General features: G+C 42.7%; 1 protein-coding gene across 1 annotated transcript in view; it reads left to right on the forward strand.

Annotated features, from left to right (window-relative positions):
• Positions 1–23,245, forward strand: part of LOC311079886 (cell adhesion molecule CEACAM5-like) — a gene marked incomplete at its 3' end in the record, with an annotated part of 33,839 nt that extends 10,594 nt beyond the window's left edge. The window contains exons 3-11 of the mRNA XM_084109608.1: positions 6,882–6,917; positions 8,401–8,661; positions 13,565–13,819; positions 13,920–14,183; positions 15,646–15,900; positions 15,996–16,286; positions 19,578–19,865; positions 21,227–21,511; positions 22,941–23,245. Coding sequence (XP_083965734.1) covers positions 6,882–6,917; positions 8,401–8,661; positions 13,565–13,819; positions 13,920–14,183; positions 15,646–15,900; positions 15,996–16,286; positions 19,578–19,865; positions 21,227–21,511; positions 22,941–23,245 — 2,240 coding nt within the window. The remainder of the gene's footprint in view (positions 1–6,881; positions 6,918–8,400; positions 8,662–13,564; positions 13,820–13,919; positions 14,184–15,645; positions 15,901–15,995; positions 16,287–19,577; positions 19,866–21,226; positions 21,512–22,940) is intronic.
• Positions 23,246–24,302: the final 1,057 nt, after the last annotated feature.

Consider the following 24,302-nt stretch of genomic DNA (forward strand, 5'->3'; position numbering starts at 1 on the left):
CAGCACGCCGAGGATCTCAGACTGAGGAAGCCGGCCGCCTTCGCCGCCTTCAGCTTTCCCTGCCTGCTTCGCTATCCGGCAATATATCCTTTACCTGCTCTGTGTGTGTGTTTGTGTGTTGCGACACACTTTGCATCTAAAAGAGCGCGAGGCGTTGCTTCAAATGCCTCGCTCATCCTGTGGCTCGTGCAGAGCCCCGCTCAGCGACGGAGACCGCCATGTGATCTGCGCTCTCTGCCTGGGCTTCGACCACGCAGCCCTCGCCCTTTCTGCTGGCGGCTGCGAACAGTGCGAGGACATGCCGATGTCGACCCTGCGGGCTCGACTCGCCATGTTTGAGGATCCTCCCCCTTCTCCGGCTACCTCTTCCGGGCCGCGTAAAAAGAAACGCGCTCTCAAAGGCCTCCCGAGCCGGGTATGACAGCTGAGCGCTCGCCAGAACCCCTCCCGCGAGCCTCGCTCTCTCCTTCTCCCCCGCCCTTCACCGACGCGCAGCGGCCGGCCTCTGCCCGCACTGCCGTCGCCTCAGGGGACGAAGCAGATGACGCCGCTGACTGCTGCTCTCTGCTGGCTTCAGACAGCGAGGAGTGGTCGGGCTCTCACCGCTCCGCCTCCTCGACTCAAGAGTCCAGCTGGTCCCGTGCCAGTGTCGACGCGGAGCTTCTCCGCCTCCTCACCAAAGCGGTCGACCGACTGGGTCTGGACTGGTCCCCACCGAAGGAGCCTTCACCTAATCGGCTCGACGGGGGCTTTCTGCCTAGCCGCCCCCAAGCGCCAGCCTCTAGGCCAGCACCCTTCCTGCCTGAGCTCCACACGGAGCTATCAAAGTCTTGGAATGCACCCTTCTCCGCTAGACTCTGCTCTTCAGTCTCCTCGGCTCTCTCCCAGGTGGACGGGGCCGCCGAGAAGGGGTATGCTGGCATCCCCCCCGTGGAGGAAGCTGTGGCAACGCACCTTTGCCCGCCGTCTGCCAGATGGCGCTCAAAGTCTGCCCTGCCGTCTAAAGCCTGCAGGACCACCTCAGCTCTCGCCGGCCGCGCTTTCGCCGCCTCCGGCCAAGCTGCTTCTGCCCTGCACTCCATGGCTGTGCTTCAGATCCTACAAGCCGACCTCCTCCGTGAACTGGATGAGAAGGGCCCGGATCATGCAGCACTAACGGATCTGCGCAGCGCTACGGACCTTTCGCTCCGTGCCACCAAGACCGCTGCACAAGCCATCGGCAGATCTATGGCCGCACTCACCGTCATCGACAGACATCTATGGCTGACGCTGGCGGATATGAGTGAGACAGAGCGCGCTGTGTTCCTCAATGCCCCGCTCTCGCCCACTGGCCTCTTCGGCCCTGCGGTCAGCGGGATTGTGGATCGCTTCTCTGAAGTGCAGAAGGCGTCGCAGGCGATGAACCTCTTCCTGCCCCGCCGCTCGAGCCCAGCTGCAGGCCGCTCTCAAGCTCAGCCTCCTGCGCGCAGCTCCACACAGCGCCCGTCTCGGCCACCTACTGCTTCGCAGCGACGTCAGGGCGGCCGCCCTAGGTCGCGCTCGACCAGCCGTCACAGACCGCCGCCCCCCCGGGGACCGCGGCCCAAGATAACGCTGAAGTCTGAGCCCGCGAAGTCCTCCTAGCAACCGTAAGGAGGAAAAGATGGCTGAGTCCCGCTGCGGCCGGACCGCCATCAAAGCCAGCTCTGTCATGCCCCTCAAGTCAGGCTACTGCAGCAGCTTACACCGCAGCCAACGAGCCAGTAATACCACTCGCTCGCCTGCACACAAACGCCGTTTTTACGGCGGCCCAGATAAATCTCAGAAAGAGTATAAATTCGGGTTTTCCGGCTCCGGCCGAAGGTGTTATAAGTGTAGAAAATGTGCCCACTCCCATGTGCTCACTGCTACACACAAACACGGTCCCCATGGTAACGCGCTCAGAGCGCTCTCTCATAAAGCGGACACACGCCGCTCGAGTCCTAAGTGTAGTAAATGTGCCCACAACTCTGTGCTCACACCTACCCGCTGCCCGCTCTGCCATTCAGTTGCCTCGGGTTACAGACCCTCTAAAGCTCCCGAACACCGGCCGTGTCATAAGTGCAAACTCTGCGCCCGCTCACGAGCACGCGCACTCACTTTCAGACACGAAAAACCCCACGCCGCTCTCGCGCCAGGGGTGTTTGACAGCAAAACGCGCTCCATCCATAGGGATCGAGCCACCGCACGCTGTACAGCCGGCCAGCACTGTTTACCAGCCCCCGTGTTCGAGCACCGGCCCATCCTCTCTGATACAGGTTCCCCATCCCGCGCAGCGCGCCGATCTGAACCCAGAGACCATTCGACCCCTAGCTATGCATGCAAAAGCATGGGAAGCTATTCAGGGCGCGTCAGAATGGGTGCTGAATACTATAAAACACGGCTATTCGCTTCAATTCGCTCGTCGCCCCCCGCGCTTTCTAGCGCAGACGGAGACGAAAGTGAGTTTAGAAGCAGCGCACATGCTTCAAGCAGAAATAACGAAGCTGCTGCGCAAAGGGGCTATAGAACAGGTTCATCCTTCTCTGAGCGAGTCGGGCTTTTACAGCCGTTACTTCCTCGTACCCAAGAAGGACGGAGCGTTAAGACCTATTTTAGATCTGAGACATCTGAACTAAGCCCTCATGAGACGGCCATTCAAAATGATCACAACCAGACAAATCCTCGCGCAGATTCGCCCAGGAGACTGGTTTATTTCTCTCGATCTAAAGGATGCGTACTTTCAGATCCAGATAACTCCCCATCACAGGCCATTCTTGAGATTCGCCTTCGACGGTCAAGTATATCAATACACGGTCCTGCCCTTCGGCCTGTCTTTAGCACCCCGTACATTTACGAAATGCATTGACACGGCTCTCGCTCCCCTGAGAAGACAGGGGATGCGGATACTGAACTATCTGGACGATTGGCTTATTCTAGCGCAGTCAGAGACGGAACTTGTGTCTCACAGAACAGCGCTTCTCAGCCATCTGGAAGGTCTGGGTCTCTCAGTCAACTGGACCAAGAGCTTGTTATCGCCCCGTCAGTCAATTTCCTTTCTTGGAATAGAACTAGACTCGGTGGCTATGACGGCCAGATTGTCGGAGCAGCGCGCGCGCCGCATCCTTCCAAATAGGCAGCCAGGTTCCGCTGAGGACATTCCAGCGTATCCTGGGGCATATGGCCTCAGCTGCAGCAGTGCTTCAGCTGGGCTTATTGCGCATGCGCCCGCTTCAACGCTGGCTGAAAGCGCGCGTGCCCCACCGAGCCTGGGCCGCCGGCGGCTCGCGAGTCAGAGTGAATCAGGGCTACATTTCAGCCCTGCAGCCCTGGCTGGCAGCCGAATGGTATCACACAGGAGTGACTATGGGGGTGATTTCACACCGGAAAGTTGACTCGACAGACGCTTCCAACCTAGGTTGGGGAGCGCTCTTCGAAGGCAGACCGGTCTATGGCCGCTGGTCAGACCAGGAGAATCTCCTACACATAAACTGTTTAGAGATGCTCGCGGTCGAGAAAGCGCTCAAACACTTCCTCCCATTCCTCCTAGGTCACCATGTTCTAGTCCGTACGGACAATACATCGGTAGTGGCCTATGTGAATCGCCAGGGCGGTGTCAGATCAAAGACGCTCTGCACCCTCCTCGTGTGGGCTCAGCACTCTCTGCGCTCGCTGAGAGCCGCGCATGTGCCTGGTCACCTGAACGAGGGCCCCGACAGACTGTCCAGGGACAACGTTCTCCCTGGGGAGTGGTCTCTACACCCCCAAACAGTCCAGTCACTGTGGCGCCATTTCGGCAAAGCGAAAGTCGACCTTTTTGCGTCAAAAGACAACGCTCACTACCCAGAGTTCTTTACGAAGAACAAGGACGCGCTGGCCCAGACCTGGCCCAGCGGCCCGCTGTATGCTTTTCCCCCAGTCTCTCTGCTGCCTCAGGTCATCAGGAGAGTCAGGGAAGCGCGCCACACAGTGCTACTCATAGCCCCATACTGGGAGAACCAAGCTTGGTTCCCGGAACTAATACAGCTGGCAGACACAGTCCCCTGGCCGATACCGGTGAGGAGAGACCTTCTCTCTCAAGCCCGCGGCTCGATCTGGCATCCCCATCCAGAGCGCTGGTCTCTGCATGCGTGGAGCCTCAACGGTTACCCGATGATCTGCCAAGAGGGGTTATGAACACGATCATACACTCTACACGTCAAAATGGTCTGTGTTTAGCAAATGGTGCACTGCCAAGGGGCTCGATCCACAGACATGTGGGGTATCGCAAGTATTGTGTTTCCTTCAAGAGCTGCTGGACGCGGGCAGGTCCCCCTCCACGCTCAAAGTTTATGTTGCGGCCATTTCAGCTTTCACTGTCTCAGAGCTGGGCCGCGCATTAGGAAGGAACGAGTTCGTCACCCGCTTCCTTAGAGGAGCCAGGAGGATGAACCCCCCGCGACCCCCCTCGGTTCCTATGTGGGATGTTTCACTGGTCTTGGGGGCCCTGAAAGCGCATCCCTTTGAACCCTTGGAAACTGTGGATATGTTACGGAATTATGTAATTTCGTATAATGTTTTGAGTTTGTATATTGTTTGTATTTGTATTTATTTTGTTATTGTTGTTTTTTGTGTGTGTGCTTATTTTGCTGTCTGTTTTAGGATTACGATGATTAGCTGTGAGTTGGCTCCACCCTTTTACGTGGGTTTAAAACCGTGCTTCTGTTTCCAGAAGACGAGTTGTTGCGATTCCGGGCCGGTCACACTTCTCCTGGCTCCTCTCCAGCCGTCAGACCATTGTCGTAGCAGCTTATGTTAGATACTTTTTTTGTCTTTGTTTTCAGTGGTGTTCTTTGTAGGGTTGACCTGCCCTTTTCTTTTGAAATCCTGTTCGTTCTGTTTTGTTAGAGTATGGAGGGTAATTTGTTGTATTTTTAATTTTGGATACTTTGAGGGAAGTTAGTTGCTTATTTTATTTATTATCTGTTTTGTTTGTTATTTTGGGCCTTGGGTCTTCCTGAAGACTATAACACCTACTGTTTGTTTTTCGTTACTTTATTTGAATACATCCAACTTTCAAATTGTTAAAATTTTCTTGTCTTAATAAAACGTTTATCGTTTTTCTTGATTTTTTTTGGAAGTCACTTGAGTCCTTTGGGTCTGACGACTGGGCGTGGGAGACATGTTTATTTATTTTATTCTCTTGTTACGATTAACCCTAGACGAATCGTAATAGGATATGAAATACCTCACGCTCAAAAACGTTTTTCTCATAGCTCTGTCTTCAGTTAAACGAGTGGGAGACCTTCACGCATTATCTATTAACGCCGCGTGCCTCGAGTTCGGACCTAATGACTCTAAAGTTATTCTCAGACCGAGGCATGGTTACGTTCCCAAAATTTTGGGCACTCCCTTCAGAGCGCAGGTCATTTCCCTCTCAGCCCTGCCAACCCCTGGCAGCGAGGCCGATAGTAATCTCCTCTGCCCGGTCAGGGCACTGAGAAATTACATCACACGCTCCGCCGCTTTCAGGCGCTCGGAGCAGCTTTTTGTTTCGTTTGGAGGGCGCACCAAGGGTCTCGCCGCCTCGAAACACAGCCTGTCCAGATGGATAGTGGACGCTATCGCAACTGCTTATGCGTCTAAAGACCTGCAGTGCCCACTGGGCATTCGAGCTCACTCCACCAGAGGCATGGCCTCATCGTGGGCGTGGTCCAGCGGGATTTCCATTCATGACATTTGTGCAGCGGCAGGCTGGGCCTCCCCCTCCACATTTGTTAGGTTTTACAACCTGGAAGTTCCCGCCTTGCAGGCGAAAGTTTTATCAGTCTAAGTCTCGTGTAGACCGGCCCACTATCAGTGCGCGTGCGCTACATTGCTTGATTTAGCTCTACTGGTTGAGCTGCACTGTGCAGGGAATTGTCAGTTCGGACCGGCTGTGCCGCTCCGTGCTCCCTAATATGTGCTGTGTACTGCGCTAGCCTTCATTTGGCCGCCCGGCTCCCTGGTATCACGTTCCCCGGGCTCTCCCTGGGACTCATTCAGTGGATGCTGGGCGCGCACGGCGTCGACAAGGGAGTTCCCGCAGCGTAAGCTACTTACGCAATACGAGAGAACCTCTCGTAAGAGAACGTATCGGTTACTAACGTAACCTCTGTTCTCTCTAGAAGAGGGAACGAGTATTGCGTAACCTGCCGTGCTCGCGCCACGAGCTCACTCGCTTCAGCGACAGAAACCAGTGAAGCAGCCTCTGAGCCCTGCTTATATACGCTAAGCCACGCCCCTTTTGGCGGGCTGTGACGCACGAAGCGCGCCTAGCGCGCTCATTGGTCGTGACGTCACGCCAAGGGCTCAGCGATAGGCTGCTGCAGTTGCCGCAGGGCAGCCAATGGGCACGCTAGTAAGCCTGCCCTAGGTCTGCATGCTGCCGCACTGCGTTGACAAGATTATTAAAAATTAAGGATAATTTTTTGGCTTCAGTATCTCGAGAAAGAAGACTTTCCGCAGCGTAAGCTACTTACGCAATACTCGTTCCCTCTTCTAGAGAGAACAGAGGTTACGTTTAGTAACCGATTACGATTTATTATCTTTCAGTTTACTGATCCCAGATCTAACTTCATCTATAGAAATATCTTTGTCGCACAACATCATACAATCCTGATCTATACATTTAGCATTTGCTTTAATGCTATCTAGAAATTGTATCAGTTCACGAGTCCTGTGACGTCATCGTGTGTGATGATGTTAAATGCTGGACAATAATCCATCAGTTCTCCCCTGAATGAGCATCACAACAGAAAAACACGTTCAGTTCATGTAGAATAAACTCTAGACATGTTTCAGTGTGTGATTTACATTGTGTTGAATGAATGGAAAAGCTTCATATCTGTTTCTTCTGCTTTTAGTGCTGATGTCCCTCGTTCACTCTGGACTCAGTCAAGGTACTGTGCTTTACTGTAGTACATTTTAGTTTTTAACTAATGTGAATTGTGTTGTAGTCGTTTATTTGTCTTCATGTCTACATCAGGATCCCACATTTGTCCCTTTGCTGATGTTTTATGTCCATGTTTTGCATATTTCACAGAATCATCTGACTGTAGTTCCTTATGCTGCAAAACATTACAGAAATCTGCTATTTATTCAATCAATCAAGAGTCTTGCAGTTGTAAAGATAGTTCAGTCAGACATTGATTTCAAAAGATCATTTTATTTGCATGTTTCTGAGTTTTTGCTGCAATATTAATTATTGACTGTGTGTCATTAAGATCTTGAGCACCAATGCTTAGCTTTATTCATTCAGTGTGGTTTGGTTGGAAGGGCTGGAAGAGAAAAGGGCTTGAGAACAGACAGAAGTTAGTAAGTTCAGTTCAGATCTTTAAACACATTTATTTGATAAACAATTAAAAAAAAAAAACAAAAAAAAAAAAAAAAAAACAGTAATATTGTGAAATATTATGACAATTTAAAATGACTGTTTTCTATTTTAATACATTTTAAAATGTAATTTATTCCTCAGATGAAAGCTGAATTTTCAACATCAGTCTTCAGTGTCACATGATCCTTTAGAAATCATTCTAATATGCTGATTTTATGCTCAAGAAACATTCATTATTATTTTCAATGTTGAAAACAGTTGTGTACATTTTTTTTTCAAAATTATTTGATGAATAGAAAGTTCAAAAGAACAGCATTTATTTAAAATAGAATATTTTCTAACATTATAAATGTCTTTAATGTAACTTTTGATCAGTTTAACTCATCCTTGATGAATAAAAGTATTGATTTATTTTATTTCTTTCCCCAAAAACTAAAATAAAAATTCTTACTGACCCCAAACTTTTGAACGGTAGTGTTTAATGTTACAAAAGCTTTCCATTTCAGATAAATGCTGTTCTTTTGAACTTTCTATTCATCATAGCATCATGAAATAAAAATGTAAAAAAACTGTTTTCAACATTGATAATAATCATAAATGTTTATTGAGCATCAAATCATCATATTAGAGTGATTTCTGAAGGATCATGTGACACTGAAGACTGGAGTAATGATGCTGAAAATTCAGCTTTGATCAGGAATAAATTACACTTTATATATTCACACAGAAAACAGCTGTTTTAAATTGTAATAATATTTCACAATATTACTGTTTTTGTTTGTATTTTTAATCAAATAAATGCAGCCTTGGTGAGCAGAAGATACTTCTTTTAAACACATTAAAAATCTTACCGATCTAAAACTTTTGACCGGTAGTGTATATCAGTTTCATTTAGTTTTTACCAACACATACATTTTTGATGTAATCATTACAATTTACAAGCAAACTAGATTTTTAATTTAAGTGTTTTTCTCCTGATGAAGTTTTGAGTTCATGACAGTGATCTTGATACTGTGATGCTTTTCAATATTTACTTCTATGTTTCTCAGTGAAACCTGTAGTGACGGTGAAGCCAGATCAGCGTGTGTTCAGAGGAGAGAGAGTCACTCTCACATGTGACATACAGAGAGGAGGAGACATTCAGTGGATATACAGCTGGTTTAGAGATGGAGACACTGTCTATACATATATAACAACAGCAGAGATCAGTTTCACAGCTGATGTGTATCGCAGTGGTGAATACAGTTGTAGAGGAGAGAGATCAGACTCACACACAGACATCAGTGATGCTGTTACACTGACTGTATCAGGTGAGTCTTCATATTCACATCTGTTTAATGATCATCACTTATAATTTTCAACCACATCTGTTCTCATAAGAGGACTGACAATTCACTTTTTAGTAATTATTCAGTAACTGCACACGTCTTGTGTGTGTTGCATGTTTTGTGGAGGTTTTGGTTTATTATAAAATCATATAAATTGTGACTTTCCAGTGTTATAAGCGTCTCCATCTTTAATTTATGTGCGTCTCCATCTTTGATATTTAGTCACTGTCACTATGGTTACAGGAGATATTCATGAGTGTCATGAGAATAGAAAAGGACTCGAGCGACTGAGTTCAGTTCTGATGAGTTTTGGACTGAAGTCAGAGAGAATGACGTGATTTACAGATTATTAGTGTTGAAGTCAAAACCACAAACCCAGACCAGAGTGTTTTCACAGATTACACATTTTTGTTCTAAGAACGGTTTTAAAACATTTTGGTTTGGTGATGGAAACTTTAAAGTGTCCATTTTTCTTAGTGCTAGTGGAGCTTTTCTTTTTTTCTTTTTTTTTTGGAAGGTTAGTTTGATGTTCCTGAAATATTCTTTTCACCTAATTTGTATTAACAACTCAAAAGTCCTCCTCAAAAAACCTTTACTAATTAATAAAATAGAGAAAGTTATAGTGATGTGATACACAGCAAAATCCTCAGTGTTGAATGAACTCGATGTCTAAATGAGTCCAAGAGTGTTAAAGATGAAGAAACTACAGTTTTTGTGCTAATTTTGAGAACATTATTAAAGACCAGATAACATTGAACAAACATTTACTGGAAGAATTTTTGTTCATAACTTTGAGAGATCCTTAACGTTAGCCAAAGTTATGATAACATTCCCCGTTAGCTGGTTATGGTTATGGTAAAAGTATATTCATCATAAAGGCTCAACACAAAATGCACACATCCAGCGGGCAAAACAAACTCAGTGAGGATCTCAACCACAGAAACTGCCAAAGGGAAGAGAAAGTTTCACACACCAGCTCCAATAATAGAAACATGTATTTCATGTTCTCAATGGCCTTTAGACTCGACACTCGAAAACATGAAATAAATATATTTACATTATTTTGTAACTGTGTAACAAACTGTGGTTTGCCAACTTTCTCTTCCTTTTTGCAAGAGTATATTTATCATCATATGACCAAGACCAGAGTAATGTATCTCTGTCACAGAATGGCTCCATGAGCTAAATCCCTCTGGAAACCGTTGGTCAAATGCTTTGCTCAAAGACACAATAGTGATGGTTAACAGTTCATTCACTGCAGGGTTTATACCAGCAACATTCCCATTTACAACCGAAGGTCCTTCTGAACAATCAGTTTTATTCCCTGAATATTATAGTACTACTATAGTACATGTCCAGAAAAACATATATTTTGTGCATGCAAATACCCTTATGATGAATATATTAAATAGCATAGCAAACAATGAAGTACCATGGTGCTTAAACACTCTACACACTCTACACACTGCACACACACTGCATTAGTATCGGTTGTTGGTATCAGAGCATTTTTATGAGTATGAATATGAGAGCGCAGTATCGGGCCGACACCAATACTGGTGTTAATATAGACCTTTCTCACTCGTGGTTATGGGCTCCAGAAAGGCCGCTGTGAGTAAGTTCAGTCACTCAGAGCTCATGGTGAACAACACACACACATTCTCAATCTCACAGATCATCAAATCCTGGAGTCACCGGCTGTGTCTCATCTCGAAGGCTGAATCCTCCGGAGGTCACATTTATCTGCCGCAAACGTCATGAGGCTCTTCATCTCAGTAAACTGACCATTACATTCCCATGAGGAAACTACAACAGTTTACACTTCACTAGCAATAACGCTCAGATTTATAATGGTGACTGTCGTGAAATAAGACGTTCTTTATGACGTGTGCGGCCGATAAATGTGACGTCAAGAGGACGCAGCTTCGACACGAGACACAGATCCATGAAAACAGACGCTAAGAAGCAGAGAGTCGTTCAGATTGTACTATCATTATTATTTTAAACTCTTTTAATCTTTAAACAGTTTTTTATTACTGATTAAACTATTGAGAAGTATATTACTGTGAACAAGAATTATATTGTTTTTGATGTTTCCTATAAAATAAAGAAAGATTGACTGAACTAAAAACAGTCTGTGCTTGCAAATATAATATGGCTGAATAAGTTTATTATTTTGTTTAGCCTTTTTGCTTCAGCATTTGTTGTATGATTATATTTATCATATTTTATTTTTAATATTAAAAAAAGTTGAGGTTATTCGCTTATCCGTAAATTTGCCTGGGTCTGTCACATAACCTGTTAAAACTCTGAACTATAAATATTCCCTGAAATTACCAGAACATCCCACTTCATGATTTTATGGTGAAATGTCTTATTTTTCAGTTCACCTCGCACAACTTTCACCACTGTTGCATATTTCACTCAAAATTATGATATACACATTCTCTTACAGTGAGGTAAATTCTTTTTTACAAATACAAACAAGATAATACTTCCCAATAATGAATAATATGTAGCAGTCCTAGACGAGAAAACGGCGGCCACACACACACACTCTCTGAGCATGTTCATCTCTGAGCTTGTCTTTAACATATGCAAATGGCTCCGAAGCCAAATTAATTTGAGTTAATCAAATAAAATAAATCTCATAGATGACACTATTTACATTTTATGTTAGACTTATTAAATATATATGTATTATTCTTAATTAGATATATTTAAATAAAGTGAACACAATTTAAATGTGTCATACCTAAGAAGGGCTTGAATAATTTTTTTGAGTGGAGCAGAAAAGACAAACACTTCAAATCAAAATAAATGACACAGTTTACTGTACAAAAAAGAATGATAAAACAGAAGTCTAGTGAAAGATATGATCAGTAACATATGTGGCCGTTCAAACGTTATGTCAGGAAATAAGACACAGCCATAACATCTAAAGAAAACGGGTTCTTTTATTCCTGACTGAGCCTCAAATGAGACACAGCGTTAATGTATATTTTTGTTCAAGAGAAAAGCAGTTTTAGAAACCATTCCAATTAATAAGTGAAATTGGCATAACAAAATAAACTATCAAACTGACTCCAATGAGTGCAGAAAACAAAGTAATAAGAGTCTTACAAAACAAAACAAATAAAAAGGTGGTTTTCACATTGATAATCTCAGAAACAAATAAAATGAGTGCCAAAAACAACGGTAGTGGCCTGTATGTGCCTAATGAAAGAAATAAAACAGCATACATGAGAAATCTGCACATTTCACCACATTAATACATTACAATACACAGTTTTACCCCATCTGTTCAAGTCAAACAGTAACTACACAAGAAAAATAGTATAAAGGTACAAATATTCTTTATAACTTATACATAAACACTTAAGGAGAATAAAATGATAAAAACTCACTCTATAGCCCTATTCGGACGGGACTAGTTTCACAGGGGGACGTTAGAGAAATATCTGTTTCACAGACGTACTTTGAGATTTTAATCCTGTCCGAATCTGCCATGTCTGTCTTTTTCTCACACGACCTCTGTAAAAATTCCAGAGCAAATTACCTACTGTTTTTCGTCAAACTCGGCGGTCCTCAGAGAAATCTAATCCCGTCCGAATGCGCATGTCTGTGATTACCGGACATTTTTTTTCCAAAACGCTTTATCTTATGTGTTTTGGTCAACGTGAACTGCCATACAATCTCTCGCTATCGCGCCGGTATTCAAGTTTCTGCTTTTTGCGCACCGATAATGGATGTAAATGTGTTTGGTAGCCTACACTGCGAAGAAAAAATAAAATAAAAAATGAAATCAACAAGAAGAGCCAAATCATGTAAACTGTTAAGACTGGCTACTGTAATATCAGTTAAGGTAAGGTAAGATTACTTTCATTTCTGCACTTAATTACATAACGTGTAAATTATATTTTAAAACTTTTTATTCCGGTGGGTTTATTATAAGAACCCAGTTCTATAAAATCATGATGATAAATCTATGTTTAGTTTTTTTTTTAACTACAATTTTTATAAAAGGTTTACAAAACACTAAATACGTTAGGACGTTTTACTTTATATTTCAAAGTGCTTAATTTTAAAAGTACTTAATTTCAAATGACCATACGCAATCCACGCATTCTGAACACGTGATCTTCTGCAATGCCCACATGTAAAACAGACACTCCTACCTCGGTAATAAACACGGAGATGTTAGTCCCGTCCGAATCCGTACATGAAATCACAGACGTAGGTTGATAAGAATTGTAACTCAAACGTCGTTTGGAAAACTAGTCCCGTCCGAATAGGGCTTTATTGAGACTTTGAAGCACACAGAAAAAGCTCACGTGGCAGCTGGTGCACGTGCAATATCACGTGTGGCTGTTCTCCCCTCTAACACGGCATAAAGAACATTAATTACTCAAAGTTGCATTAATATATGAAATAAACCGTGTCATTTAACCTTTCAACAACTTTTTATAACATATTACAGAGTAACTCACGCTCAATATTCCCCAACGTCTCTGTATTTCCTTTCCCCACGGAAGATCTCTCACGTGCAGGAACACCACACTCGTATGAGCAGCGAAATCAACCATATACTCGACAATATCACACGGCTGTTATCACCACAGATTCACAAGTCAATATCAAACTGGAAATGTTCTCTCTTTAACAGTTTAATCGACTATTTCTCCCTCTGTGTGACTCTGTCTCAAACTGCGCTCTCTTTCAGTCTGACGCGCTCTCTCTCATCTGCGCATGCACACACTCTTAAAGGGGACAGCGCAAAGCAAAACATAAGGGCAAATCACCAAGGGAATTAATCAAATATCAGGCTATTCCTGCCCCGGTTACACATAAATGAGCTCAACACTGCATCACTGTTCACTTCCAGATAAACCGATTCTGACTGTAAAGCCCCAGAGTTCAGTGTTCACTGGAGACACAGTTACTCTCAGCTGTGACGTGGGAAGCTCAACTGGATGGACGTTTCACTGGAGGAAAGACTCAAACTGGGAATCCAGTGATGATGCAGGAACTAAAACAATCATTTCTGTGAGAGTCTCCGATGGAGGAACATACGGGTGTAGAGCACAGCGAGGAGAATACTACACACACTTAAGTAATGCAATAAAGATAACAGTGAGTGGTAAGTGCCCTTTCACTCTTTTACTCTTTTTTTTTCAGTGAAAGCTAATTTTGAGTTTTAAAAGATTCAAACATGAAGTGTGTGTTTGCTCATTTCACAGAGAGACCCAAACCTGTAGTGAAGGTGAAGCCTGATGTTCGTGTGTTCAGAGGAGAGAGAGTCACTCTCACATGTGACATACAGGAGACAGGAGTCTGGAGGTACAGCTGGTATAAAGATCAAGATAACAGCAGAAGAACAGACCAGATCTATATAATCACATCTGTGGATCCGTCTCATGCTGGTCTGTACAGATGTAGAGGAACTCTGACAGAAACCCAACAGAACTCACAGATCAGTGATAGAGTTACACTGACAGTATCAGGTGAGTGTGTTAATGTGTTCCTCAGACAGAATTACTTGTTTGTTTGTTTGATTTGTTGGTAACACTTTACAACAAGGTTCCATTTGTTAATTTTACTTAATGCATATTAATACATTTAATATTTAATAATCTTTGTGAACATTAGATAATACAACTATTCATTGTTAGTTCATGTTAGCTGAGGTCCATTAAATAATATTCACAGCTGGAACTTTTGATTAATAATATATTAGTAAATGTTGAAATTAACATGGACTAAGATTAATATATGATTTAAGAGTATTTTTCATTGCTCATTTTAACTAGTAACTTTGGCTGTATCCCATCACTGTAACAACATTGAGTCTACAGATTTATTTTAATTATTTATTTTTAATATTTTGCATGTTTTAAATAGATCCAATGTTGCATTGAAATGCATACATAAAAATAAATAATAAAATCAGTGTAGTTTTTTTATATTCATTCATAGTCTATGAGATGTGGGATAAACGGATGTTTCGACTGCATTAATGTGCACATCGAAGCTCAAATAGCAACTGGTTACTCTATGATAATAATTTCAGCCTCATGTCAGAGATAATGTTTCAGGAGTGTAGAAGCATCGGACCATTAGACTTTGACTTTCCTGTCACTAGATAAATGTGTCACCACAGGGGCAATATTACAATTTAATAGAAATAAGCACATAGAAATATACTTAAAGTACATCCATAAAATACAGAATTAAATAATACAAAAATAATATAAATAAATTAATATGTATCATAATTGTAATATAAAAACTCAATTCTTTCAGGGCAAAATAAAAATTCAAAAATAAAAACGAAGCCTTAAAGTTTCCATTTTAGGAGAAATGTAAGATTCAAGACTGAAAATCTCACAATAACTTCAGCATTCAAAATTATTAGAATTGCATTCTTTTATCTTTTTATTTCTTACATTTATCTGCATCTTTTTTCTTTCTTTCTTCTTTTTTTATTTAATTTTGTATTTATTTAACATTGACATTTAACCATCTATATCCAGCAATAGCAAAGTGACAGAAGTGTGAAGTAGCCTTAGACCTGAGCTTAGCTGAGACTTTAACTTTTGGCTATACCTTGAAAGAGTGACACATCTTATTGATTCCTGTTCAAATATGTTTTGATCATGTCATGCTGCATGTTCTTATTTGTTTCCTTGGTTAGTAAATATGTTCCTCATCTTAGTTTAAGATAAACTGTTTAGTTTGTGGTTTTGCTTGGATGGTCTCCTTGTTTTGTTCTGTAGGCCTAAATGAAGACTTCTCAAAATCAATATTTTTGCTATTCCATTAAGTGGTGTCACTAGTGGGAGCAGAAAGGACACATCCCTTTAAATCAAAATAAATGACAGTTTACTGTAAAAAAAAAAAAAAGACAAGACAAGATATGAGCAATAACATAAATGAGCTCAACACTGCATCACTGTTCACTTCCAGATAAACCGCAGCCCATTGTGACTGTAACGCCCCAGAGTTCAGTGTTCACTGGAGACACAGTTACTCTCAGCTGTGACGTGGGAAGCTCAACTGGATGGAGGTTTGACTGGTCGAAAGACTCAAACTGGGAATCCAGTGATGCAGGAACTAAAACAATCAGTTCTGTGAGAGTCTCTGATGGAGGAACATACGAGTGTAGAGCACAGCGAGGAGAATACTACACACACTTCAGTTATGTTAAGATAACTGTGAGAGGTAAGTGCTCTTTTTTACTCTGTAGATTTTTTTCAGTGAAAGCTAATTTTGAGTTTTTGATTCAAACATGAAGTGTGTGTTTGCTCATTTCACAGAGAGACCCAAACCTGTAGTGAAGGTGAAGCCTGATGTTCGTGTGTTCAGAGGAGAGAGAGTCACTCTCACATGTGACATACAGGAGACAGGAGTCTGGAGGTACAGCTGGTATAAAGATCAAGATAACAGAAGAAGAACAGACCAGATCTATCACAGCGCAGGACAAGACCAGATCTATATAATCACATCTGTGGATCCGTCTCATGCTGGTCTGTACAGCTGTAGAGGAACTCTGACTGAAACCCCACAGTCCTCAGAGATCAGTGATGGAGTTACACTGACAGTATCAGGTGAGTGTGTTCATCATCACATCACTTTAACCTGAAGACATTGAGTAGAAAAGAGTTTACTTTGTCTCACACTCAGTCAGATTATGTTAGTTAAGAGTTTGTAATCATCTCTATATACAGTGACAGGCTGATTATGATCTCAGATCTTTTCAGAGTTCATTATCTAGAGAGCGGGGAACAGTCTAATACTTTTTGACTTTCTCAGTTTGTGTAAATTCACTTGGGGTTCAGAGTATTTATTTTTTCCACATTCATTTCCCACATGTCTAGTACAATTATGTGGTTTTGTTTAATTAATACAGTATATACCTTTTTATTTTTTTATTTTTTTATTTACCCCGAAAGAACGGAAGTGAAATGTGACAACATGCCCCATAGGTGGAGTACATTGTAACATGTTAACCTTAAAATGTTATCAGATCTAATTAAAAAATATACAAGACAAACTAAAATATGTTGTCAATAAAATACAATTATTGACTTTTTCATATAAAATAATGGCATTTTTTAATAATTAAAAATAAATATATATTTTTTAGATTTACAACAAACACCACATATCAGCTATACAGCATAGTACAAAACATAATAATAATTCATAATTTCTGAACTCTGACTCTGTCTTTATTCACCTTTTTCTCATGATTTCTCAATAGAATTGATAAAAGTGTAGAATAGAATATCATAGTTCTAATAGAGGCTCATTGTAACGCAGTGTGACAACATGCCCCGCCTGTACAACTGGGATTCAAACCCTGCTAGTGTCTTCTGCTGGTTAGATCAGCATTAAATAACTATCTCAACTGTTAAATAATAGATTGGAGATTAAAATAATATCAAATTTGTCTAATTTTAAATAAACATTAAATCAAAATTTACTTAAGTAAGAAATTCAATTTTGCTATGGTTAAATAAATGTTCAGTGATATCATCCAAAGATTGTTCACTATATTGTTGATATGACAACTAGTAAATACACTGAGACCACATCCACACCAAACCAGAGTTTCCCAATCCAATCTTTTTTCCCTCATTTAAAAAAAAAAATTCTGTAAACACGGCATCGTCTCAAGAAATATCTGCGTACGCACAAAACCACTGAAACCGACTCAAAACGATGTAGTTCACATGCCAGACCAGTGTGTGGCGCTGTAATTCTGCCACAGAGATACACTAAAAATGGAGAAGACTTGGAGCATGTGCATAAACCTTGTGCGCTGTATACAATAATAATAGGCTCAGTAGTTTCTTCTTTATTTTATTTATTTATTTTTACTAATAACTTTATTGAACAATATAAACAACCATAAATAGCCTGGTACAAAATATGAAATGTCTCAGACAACAGACAAGCATCATAGCATGAGAAAGAAAATATGAAGAAATAAAGAAATAAAACAAAAATACATTCAAGTGAATAGTACATAAAGAAATAAGAGGCTCAGCAGCTTCTGCAACACGAACACACCGCAGTTGTTTTTGCTCTTACGTGACGTAGTGGTGCGGTGATGATATCATTGTTTCACAAAATACACGGATTGGCTGTACACACGAAAACGCAAGTGTGTCGGTTTCAGATTTATCCACTCTGGGACCTTGTTTCAAAAAATAGCGGTTTCAGGCTCCCAAAACGCCGGATGCGTACGATTTACGTGTTACAACCAAGCGGCAACATTCTAATCTGAAAAATGAAGCCTACCCGGAAGTGCGAAAAACTGCAATACATCGAAAATCTGCTAGGGGCAGGTCCCAAAAGGGAGCAAATGTCCATAGACCCTCATGTTAAAATGTCCGTTTTCACAGTATAAATTCATGTTTTTACAGGTTGGTCCCATGGACTTTTATTGTATTTTTCGATAGGTTCCGAGTGCCTGACAACTGTGAGGGGGGTGAATTTTTTTCTAACTCGTTAGTTTAGATTGTATTTAGATATAAAATGTATGACAAATAAGGGTGTGGTTAACTTTGATTGACAGCTTGATTGACAGCTGATAACGAGCATATGATCTGACACAACACATCATACCACCTCTGTACTGTATCTGAACATTTGTATTGAAATATCGTACATAAAATGGGTTGCGTTCGTTGTAGTACTAACTTGTTAACTGTTCACATGAGTTTACCCGGATAGTACCTTGCAGGATACATAACTATAAGGTGTCTGAACATGCCTTTAAGAGACATACATGAACTTCACGTTACAACTTACCAGCAAATTCAGATGGGTTGTACTCTTCAGCAGCTTTGCAGTGAATGTAGTAGCCATAGACTGTAAAAAGTAGCCTAGTCTGCCAGTCGATCTTGTAACGTTAGCTGAGGCTGCTTGGCTGAAGAGGCGGGTCCACCGGCCGGCTCAGTCTCACACAAAGCCCGCCCTTTTACCCATATATGGATTGGCCAGAAGGTGGGCGGGGTTAGGATTTCCCAAGATTTTCCAAGATGGCGCCGCCCATACTCCCCATAAACGGCCTCAAAACCATTCTTCAGAAAGTCTATGGGTGACGTCACAGATGCTTTGTCCATATTTTTTACAGTCTATGGTTACAACTAGCTCTGCGTTAGTTTGTGCCTCGCTCACCCCCATCCTCCAGACATGTTCAGTTCATTCATGAGCTGCTGCCCTTCAGATTATCCCCTTCCGGAACAAAAATATATGGGAATATACTGCAAAATATAATGCAATATATTACAAAATACATGTCCATATATGGGAAACTAGAGCTTATATTTTTCAATACACTGCAATATATGCATTGACCATATGGCGATATATTAATACCAGTAGCCGGCGGTGCATTTCACACCTAACCTTCAGTGGTGTCCCAGCTGAATTAATCCAGCTCTTAATACGCTTTTAGTAGTGTAGCGCACCGACTCTATAATTTTGAAATTGCTGTTTTATTTTGCACCGGCAGTTATAGGGTTAATGCGGTGAGTTTATATCTGCAATATTATATTACACATGCAGTACCATATCTGATCACATATACATCTATATATTATGAAGTGTATTACTGAATATTAAATTCCATACATTATGATATATTAGTAAATACATTGTAACTTTTTTTTTTTCAATATATGAAAAGCGGTAATTCCTTATGTATTATTCAATATATTGTAATATATTAACACAATATATTATTATGTATATGTTCAAATATACTGTTAAACCATTTAATATATTGATCATTTATAGGAAAATATATTTTCTTTTCATAAGGGTCTGCAGATTAATGAAACCAGCTGTTTGAGTCTCTTAGTTTGTGTTTCTGTCTTTCTTCTCAGGTTTACCCACATCTACAGTGACTGTGACACCAGACAGTCCTGTATTCACTGGAGAAACAGTCAGTCTGAAGTGTGTGATAAAGTCTGATCACAGTAACTGGAGATATGAGTGGTATAAAGGCAGTGTAAAGTTACAGACGTCTGATCATCGTTACACTGTAAACAGAGACACTCTCACTATCAGAGGAGCTACTGAGTCTGATCAGGGTCAGTACTGGTGTAAAGGACAGAGAGATGGAAGACCAAACTCATCAACATCAAGCTCTGCTGTTTCTCTCTCTGTGAAGGGTGAGTTGAACATCATTGTCCTCATAAAAACTTTCACTACAAACTTTCCACTGATGTCTGTGAAAAAGGGATGCGCTCGACAAGCTTGTGCTTCTCGTAACATCAATATAGACGTGACTATTCGTTTAATATTCCACTGATTAGACATTTACTTCATAGACGGCTTTCTATTGTATCTTTTTTCTTTTTTATCCAGCTTTTGTATCCCCATTATACTCTCTGTTGTCAGTTTCTCTGTCTGGACACAAACACTGTACACACTGTACACACACTGCATTAGTATCGGTTGTTGGTATCGGAGCATTTTTATGAGTATGAATATGAGAGCGCAGTATCGGGCCGATACCAATACTGGTGTTAATATAGACCTTTCTCACTCGTGGTTATGGGCTCCAGAAAGGCAGCTGTGAGTAAGTTCAGTCACTCAGACCTCATGGTGAACAACACAAACACATTCTCAATCTCAACAGATCATCAAATCCTGGAGTCACCGGCTGCGTCTCATCTCGAAGGCTGAATCCTCCGGAGGTCACATTTATCTGCCGCAAACGTCATGAGGCTCTTCATCTCAGTAAACTGACCATTACATTCCCATGAGGAAACTACAACAATTTACACTTCACTAGCAATAACGCTCAGTTTTATAATGGTGACTGTCCTGAAATAAGACGTTCTTTATGACGTATGCGGCCGATAAATGTGACGTCAAGAGGACGCAGCTTCGACACGAGACACAGATCCATGAAAACAGACGCTAAGAAGCAGAGAGTCGTTCTTCTCCTTTCAATTCACAATTTACATTCTTAGTGCAGATTGTGCAATCATTATTATTTTAAACTTATCTTTTAATCTTTAAACAGTTTTTTATTACTGATTAAACTATTGAGAAGTATATTACTGTGAACAAGAATTATATTGTTTTTAATGGTTGCAATAAGTTAAAAAAGAAAGATTGTCTGAACTAAAGCCAGTCTGTTCTTGAAAAGATTATATGGCTGAATAAGTTTATTTTTTATGTCTGGCCTTTTATTAACATTTGTTATATGATGATATTTATCATATTTATTATTAAAAAGTTGAGATTATCCGCTTACTCATCCATAAACTTACCCGGGTCTGTCATGTAACCTGTTAAAACTCTGAACTATAAATATTCCCTGAAATTTCCAGAGACTTTAACATTATTCTTTGAAAGCTCTGGAATTTTCTTCTCAATCTATAATTTTGTTATTCTGTTTGGTGGGTTTATACCAGCAACATTCCCATTTACAACCAGCGTTTACAACCGAAGGTCCTTCTGAACAATCAGTTTTATTCCCTGAAAGAGATGTTTGAGTCTTTATGTTTCTGTTTCTTCTCAGGTTTACCCACATCGACAGTGACTGTGACACCAGACAGTCGTGTATTCACTGGAGAAACAGTCAATCTGAAGTGTGTGATAAACTCTGATCACAGTGACTGGAGATATGAGTGGCATAAAGGCAGTGTAAAGTTACAGACATCTGATTATCGTTACACTGTAAACAGAGGCACTCTCACTATCAGAGGAGCTACTGAGTCTGATCAGGGTCAGTACTGGTGTAAAGGACAGAGATATGGAAGACCAAACTCATCCACATCAAGCTCTCTTTCTCTCTCTGTGAAGGGTGAGTTGAACATCATTGTCCTCATAAACTCTCTCTACATGATCATGATCACACAACAAATCGAGACACTGCAGGGTCACATGACCCACAGGTGGGACGTTTGTCATTATATATTTTAAACAATAATATTTTAGTAAAAACGTACTCGGTTACTAACGTAACCTCGGTTATCTCTAGAGAGGGAACGAGTACTGCGTAATATCTTACGCTTGGGGAAAACCTCTTTTCCACGAGATACTGAAGCCAAAAAATTATCCTTAATTTTGCAATAATGTAAAACGCATTGCAGCAGCATGCAGACATGGGCGAGACAGCTCGCGCGCCCATTGGCTGCTCTGCGGCAACTGCACAAGCCTATCAAGAGAGGCCCAGAACCAATGAGGGCGCTTCACGCCCACAACATCATGTCCCGCCAAAAGCGGGTGGGGCTTGGCTATAAATACAGCCCCGAGAGGCTGGTTTGACCAGTTTTTCATCGCCGAAGCGAACCAGAGCGTGATGCATGCACGGCAAGATACGCAGTACTCGTTCCCTCTCTAGAGAGAACCGAGATTACGTTAGTAACCGAGTACGTTCTCTTACGAGAGGTTCTCTCGTACTGCGTAATATCTTACGCTAGGGGAACACAGTGTAAAACGCTGTGCGTGCTTGAGATACAACACTAAAGTCCCAAGGGCAGGTGCCCGGGGCTCATACAGTGCCTAATCACAAGGGACTCAAAGAGAGTCCGGGAAGAGGGGCTAGAATAGCATCATTCCTGTAATATAGAGCTCTAATAAGAGCAGATTATATCAAGTGTTCCACACAGCCAGTGCGAACTCGGCCTGGACTGATAAATATGGGGGACTTACGCACTGCCCACAGAAGTATACAGACGATCAGTGATCGACGCTCTAGCAGTTTCAGCATCCTGAGCTGATAGCATCGGGCAGGCAATACTGAAAATTTAGACCGAGAGCAACTTAGCTTGTAAAGCGGGAACCTCGAGGTTATAAAACCTTATAAATGTAGACGGGGAGGCCCAGCCCGCCGCCATACAGATATCTTGCAAGGCAATCCCACTAGACCAAGCCCACGACAAGGCCATGCCTCTCGTGGAGTGCGCTTTGACACCTAACGGACATTGCAGGCCCTTAGATGTATAAGCTAGCGCTATAGCATCAACTATCCATCTGGATAAACTCTGTTTTGACGCAGCTAGTCCCTTAGAACGTCCGCTGAACAAAACAAAGAGCTGCTCCGTCTGTCTGAAAACAGATGAGCGAGACACATAGGCTCTTAACGCCCTGACTGGGCAAAGGAAGCCTGCGTCCCCTTCCTCTTCAGATACCGGCAGGGCCGACAGGGAGATCACCTGTGCCCTAAACGGTGTATTGAGGGATTTAGGAACATATCCGTGCTTTGGTTTGAGTATGACTCTCGTCATTAGGCCCAAACTCCATACACGTCGCACTCACTGAGAGCGCTTGCAAGTCCACTATGCGCTTCACTGAAGCTAGAGCCAGAAGAAACACTGTTTTGAGAGACAAGTGTTTTAGGTCTATTGACTGTATTGGCTCGAATGGGGCACCTTTCATGGCTTCCAGAACCGTGGAAAGGTCCCAAACGGGAACCGAGGGAGATCTGGGAGGATTCAGCCTCTTAGCTCCTCTAAGGAAGCGAATGACCAGATCGTTCCTTCCTAATGACTGGCCAAGCGTTGGTTCAGCGAACGCTGCTATGGCCGCCACATAAACTTTGAGCGTGGATGGGGCTCTGCCCTTATCCAGAAGCTCTTGTAAAAAGGAAAGAACCTCCGACACCCCACAGTGTGAGGGTGAAGTGCCACGCGCTGTAAACCAGCTAGTGAACACAGACCATTTTGAGGAATAGAGCCGTCTCGTAGATGGAGCTCTAGCCTGCGTGATCGTGTTTAACACTCCCGCTGGGAGGTTAACGGGTACCCGTTGATGGCCCACACATGTAGGGACCAAAGCTCCGGGCAAGGATGCCAGATCGAGCCGTTTGCCTGCGAGAGGAGATCCTTCCTCACCGGTATCGGCCACGGGGCGGTACTCGTCAGCTGCATCAGGACTGGAAACCAGGCTTGGTCCGTCCATAATGGGGCGACGAGTAGCACTGGGCATCCGTTTTCCCTGATTCGCTCTAACACCTGGGGTAGGAGCGTGACAGGGGGAAACGCATAGAGCGGGCAGCGGGGCCAGACGTGGGCCAGCGCATCCCTGCTCTTGGAGAAAAATTCCTAACAGTGAGCGTTCTCTTGAGACGCAAATAGGTCTATTTTCGCTCTGCCAAATGTCCTCCATAGCAGTTTGACTGTCTGTGGGTATAAAGACCATTCTCCTGCCGGAAGATTGTTCCTGGACAGTCTGTCTGGTCCCACATTCAGGCGGCCGGGCACATGCGCTGCTCTGAGCGAGCGCAGATTGTGCTGAGCCCAGACTAGGAGGCGTTCCGTCAGCCTGTGAAGGGTTCTGGATCTGATACCTCCTTGGTGATTTATATAAGCCACCACTGACATGTTGTCCGAACGGACCAGGACGTGGTGTCCTATTATCTGGGGACAAAAGCGCCTCAGCGCTTCATTTTCAGGCAGTTTATGTGTAGAAGCTTCTCCCGTTCTGACCACTGGCCGAAGAACGGTCTGCCCTATAGCAGCGCTCCCCATCCCGAGGTTGAGGCGTCCGTAGACACCACCTTCACACTCGAGGAAGTCCCCAGGCTTACACCTGACTGGTACCAATCGGTCGCTGTCCAAGGTTTCAGAGCTGCGGTGCATTTCTGATCGACC

The sequence above is a fragment of the Abramis brama genome, assembly GCF_963993115.1.
Source record: "Abramis brama genome assembly, chromosome: 3".
Classification (NCBI taxonomy): Eukaryota; Metazoa; Chordata; class Actinopteri; order Cypriniformes; family Leuciscidae; genus Abramis; species Abramis brama.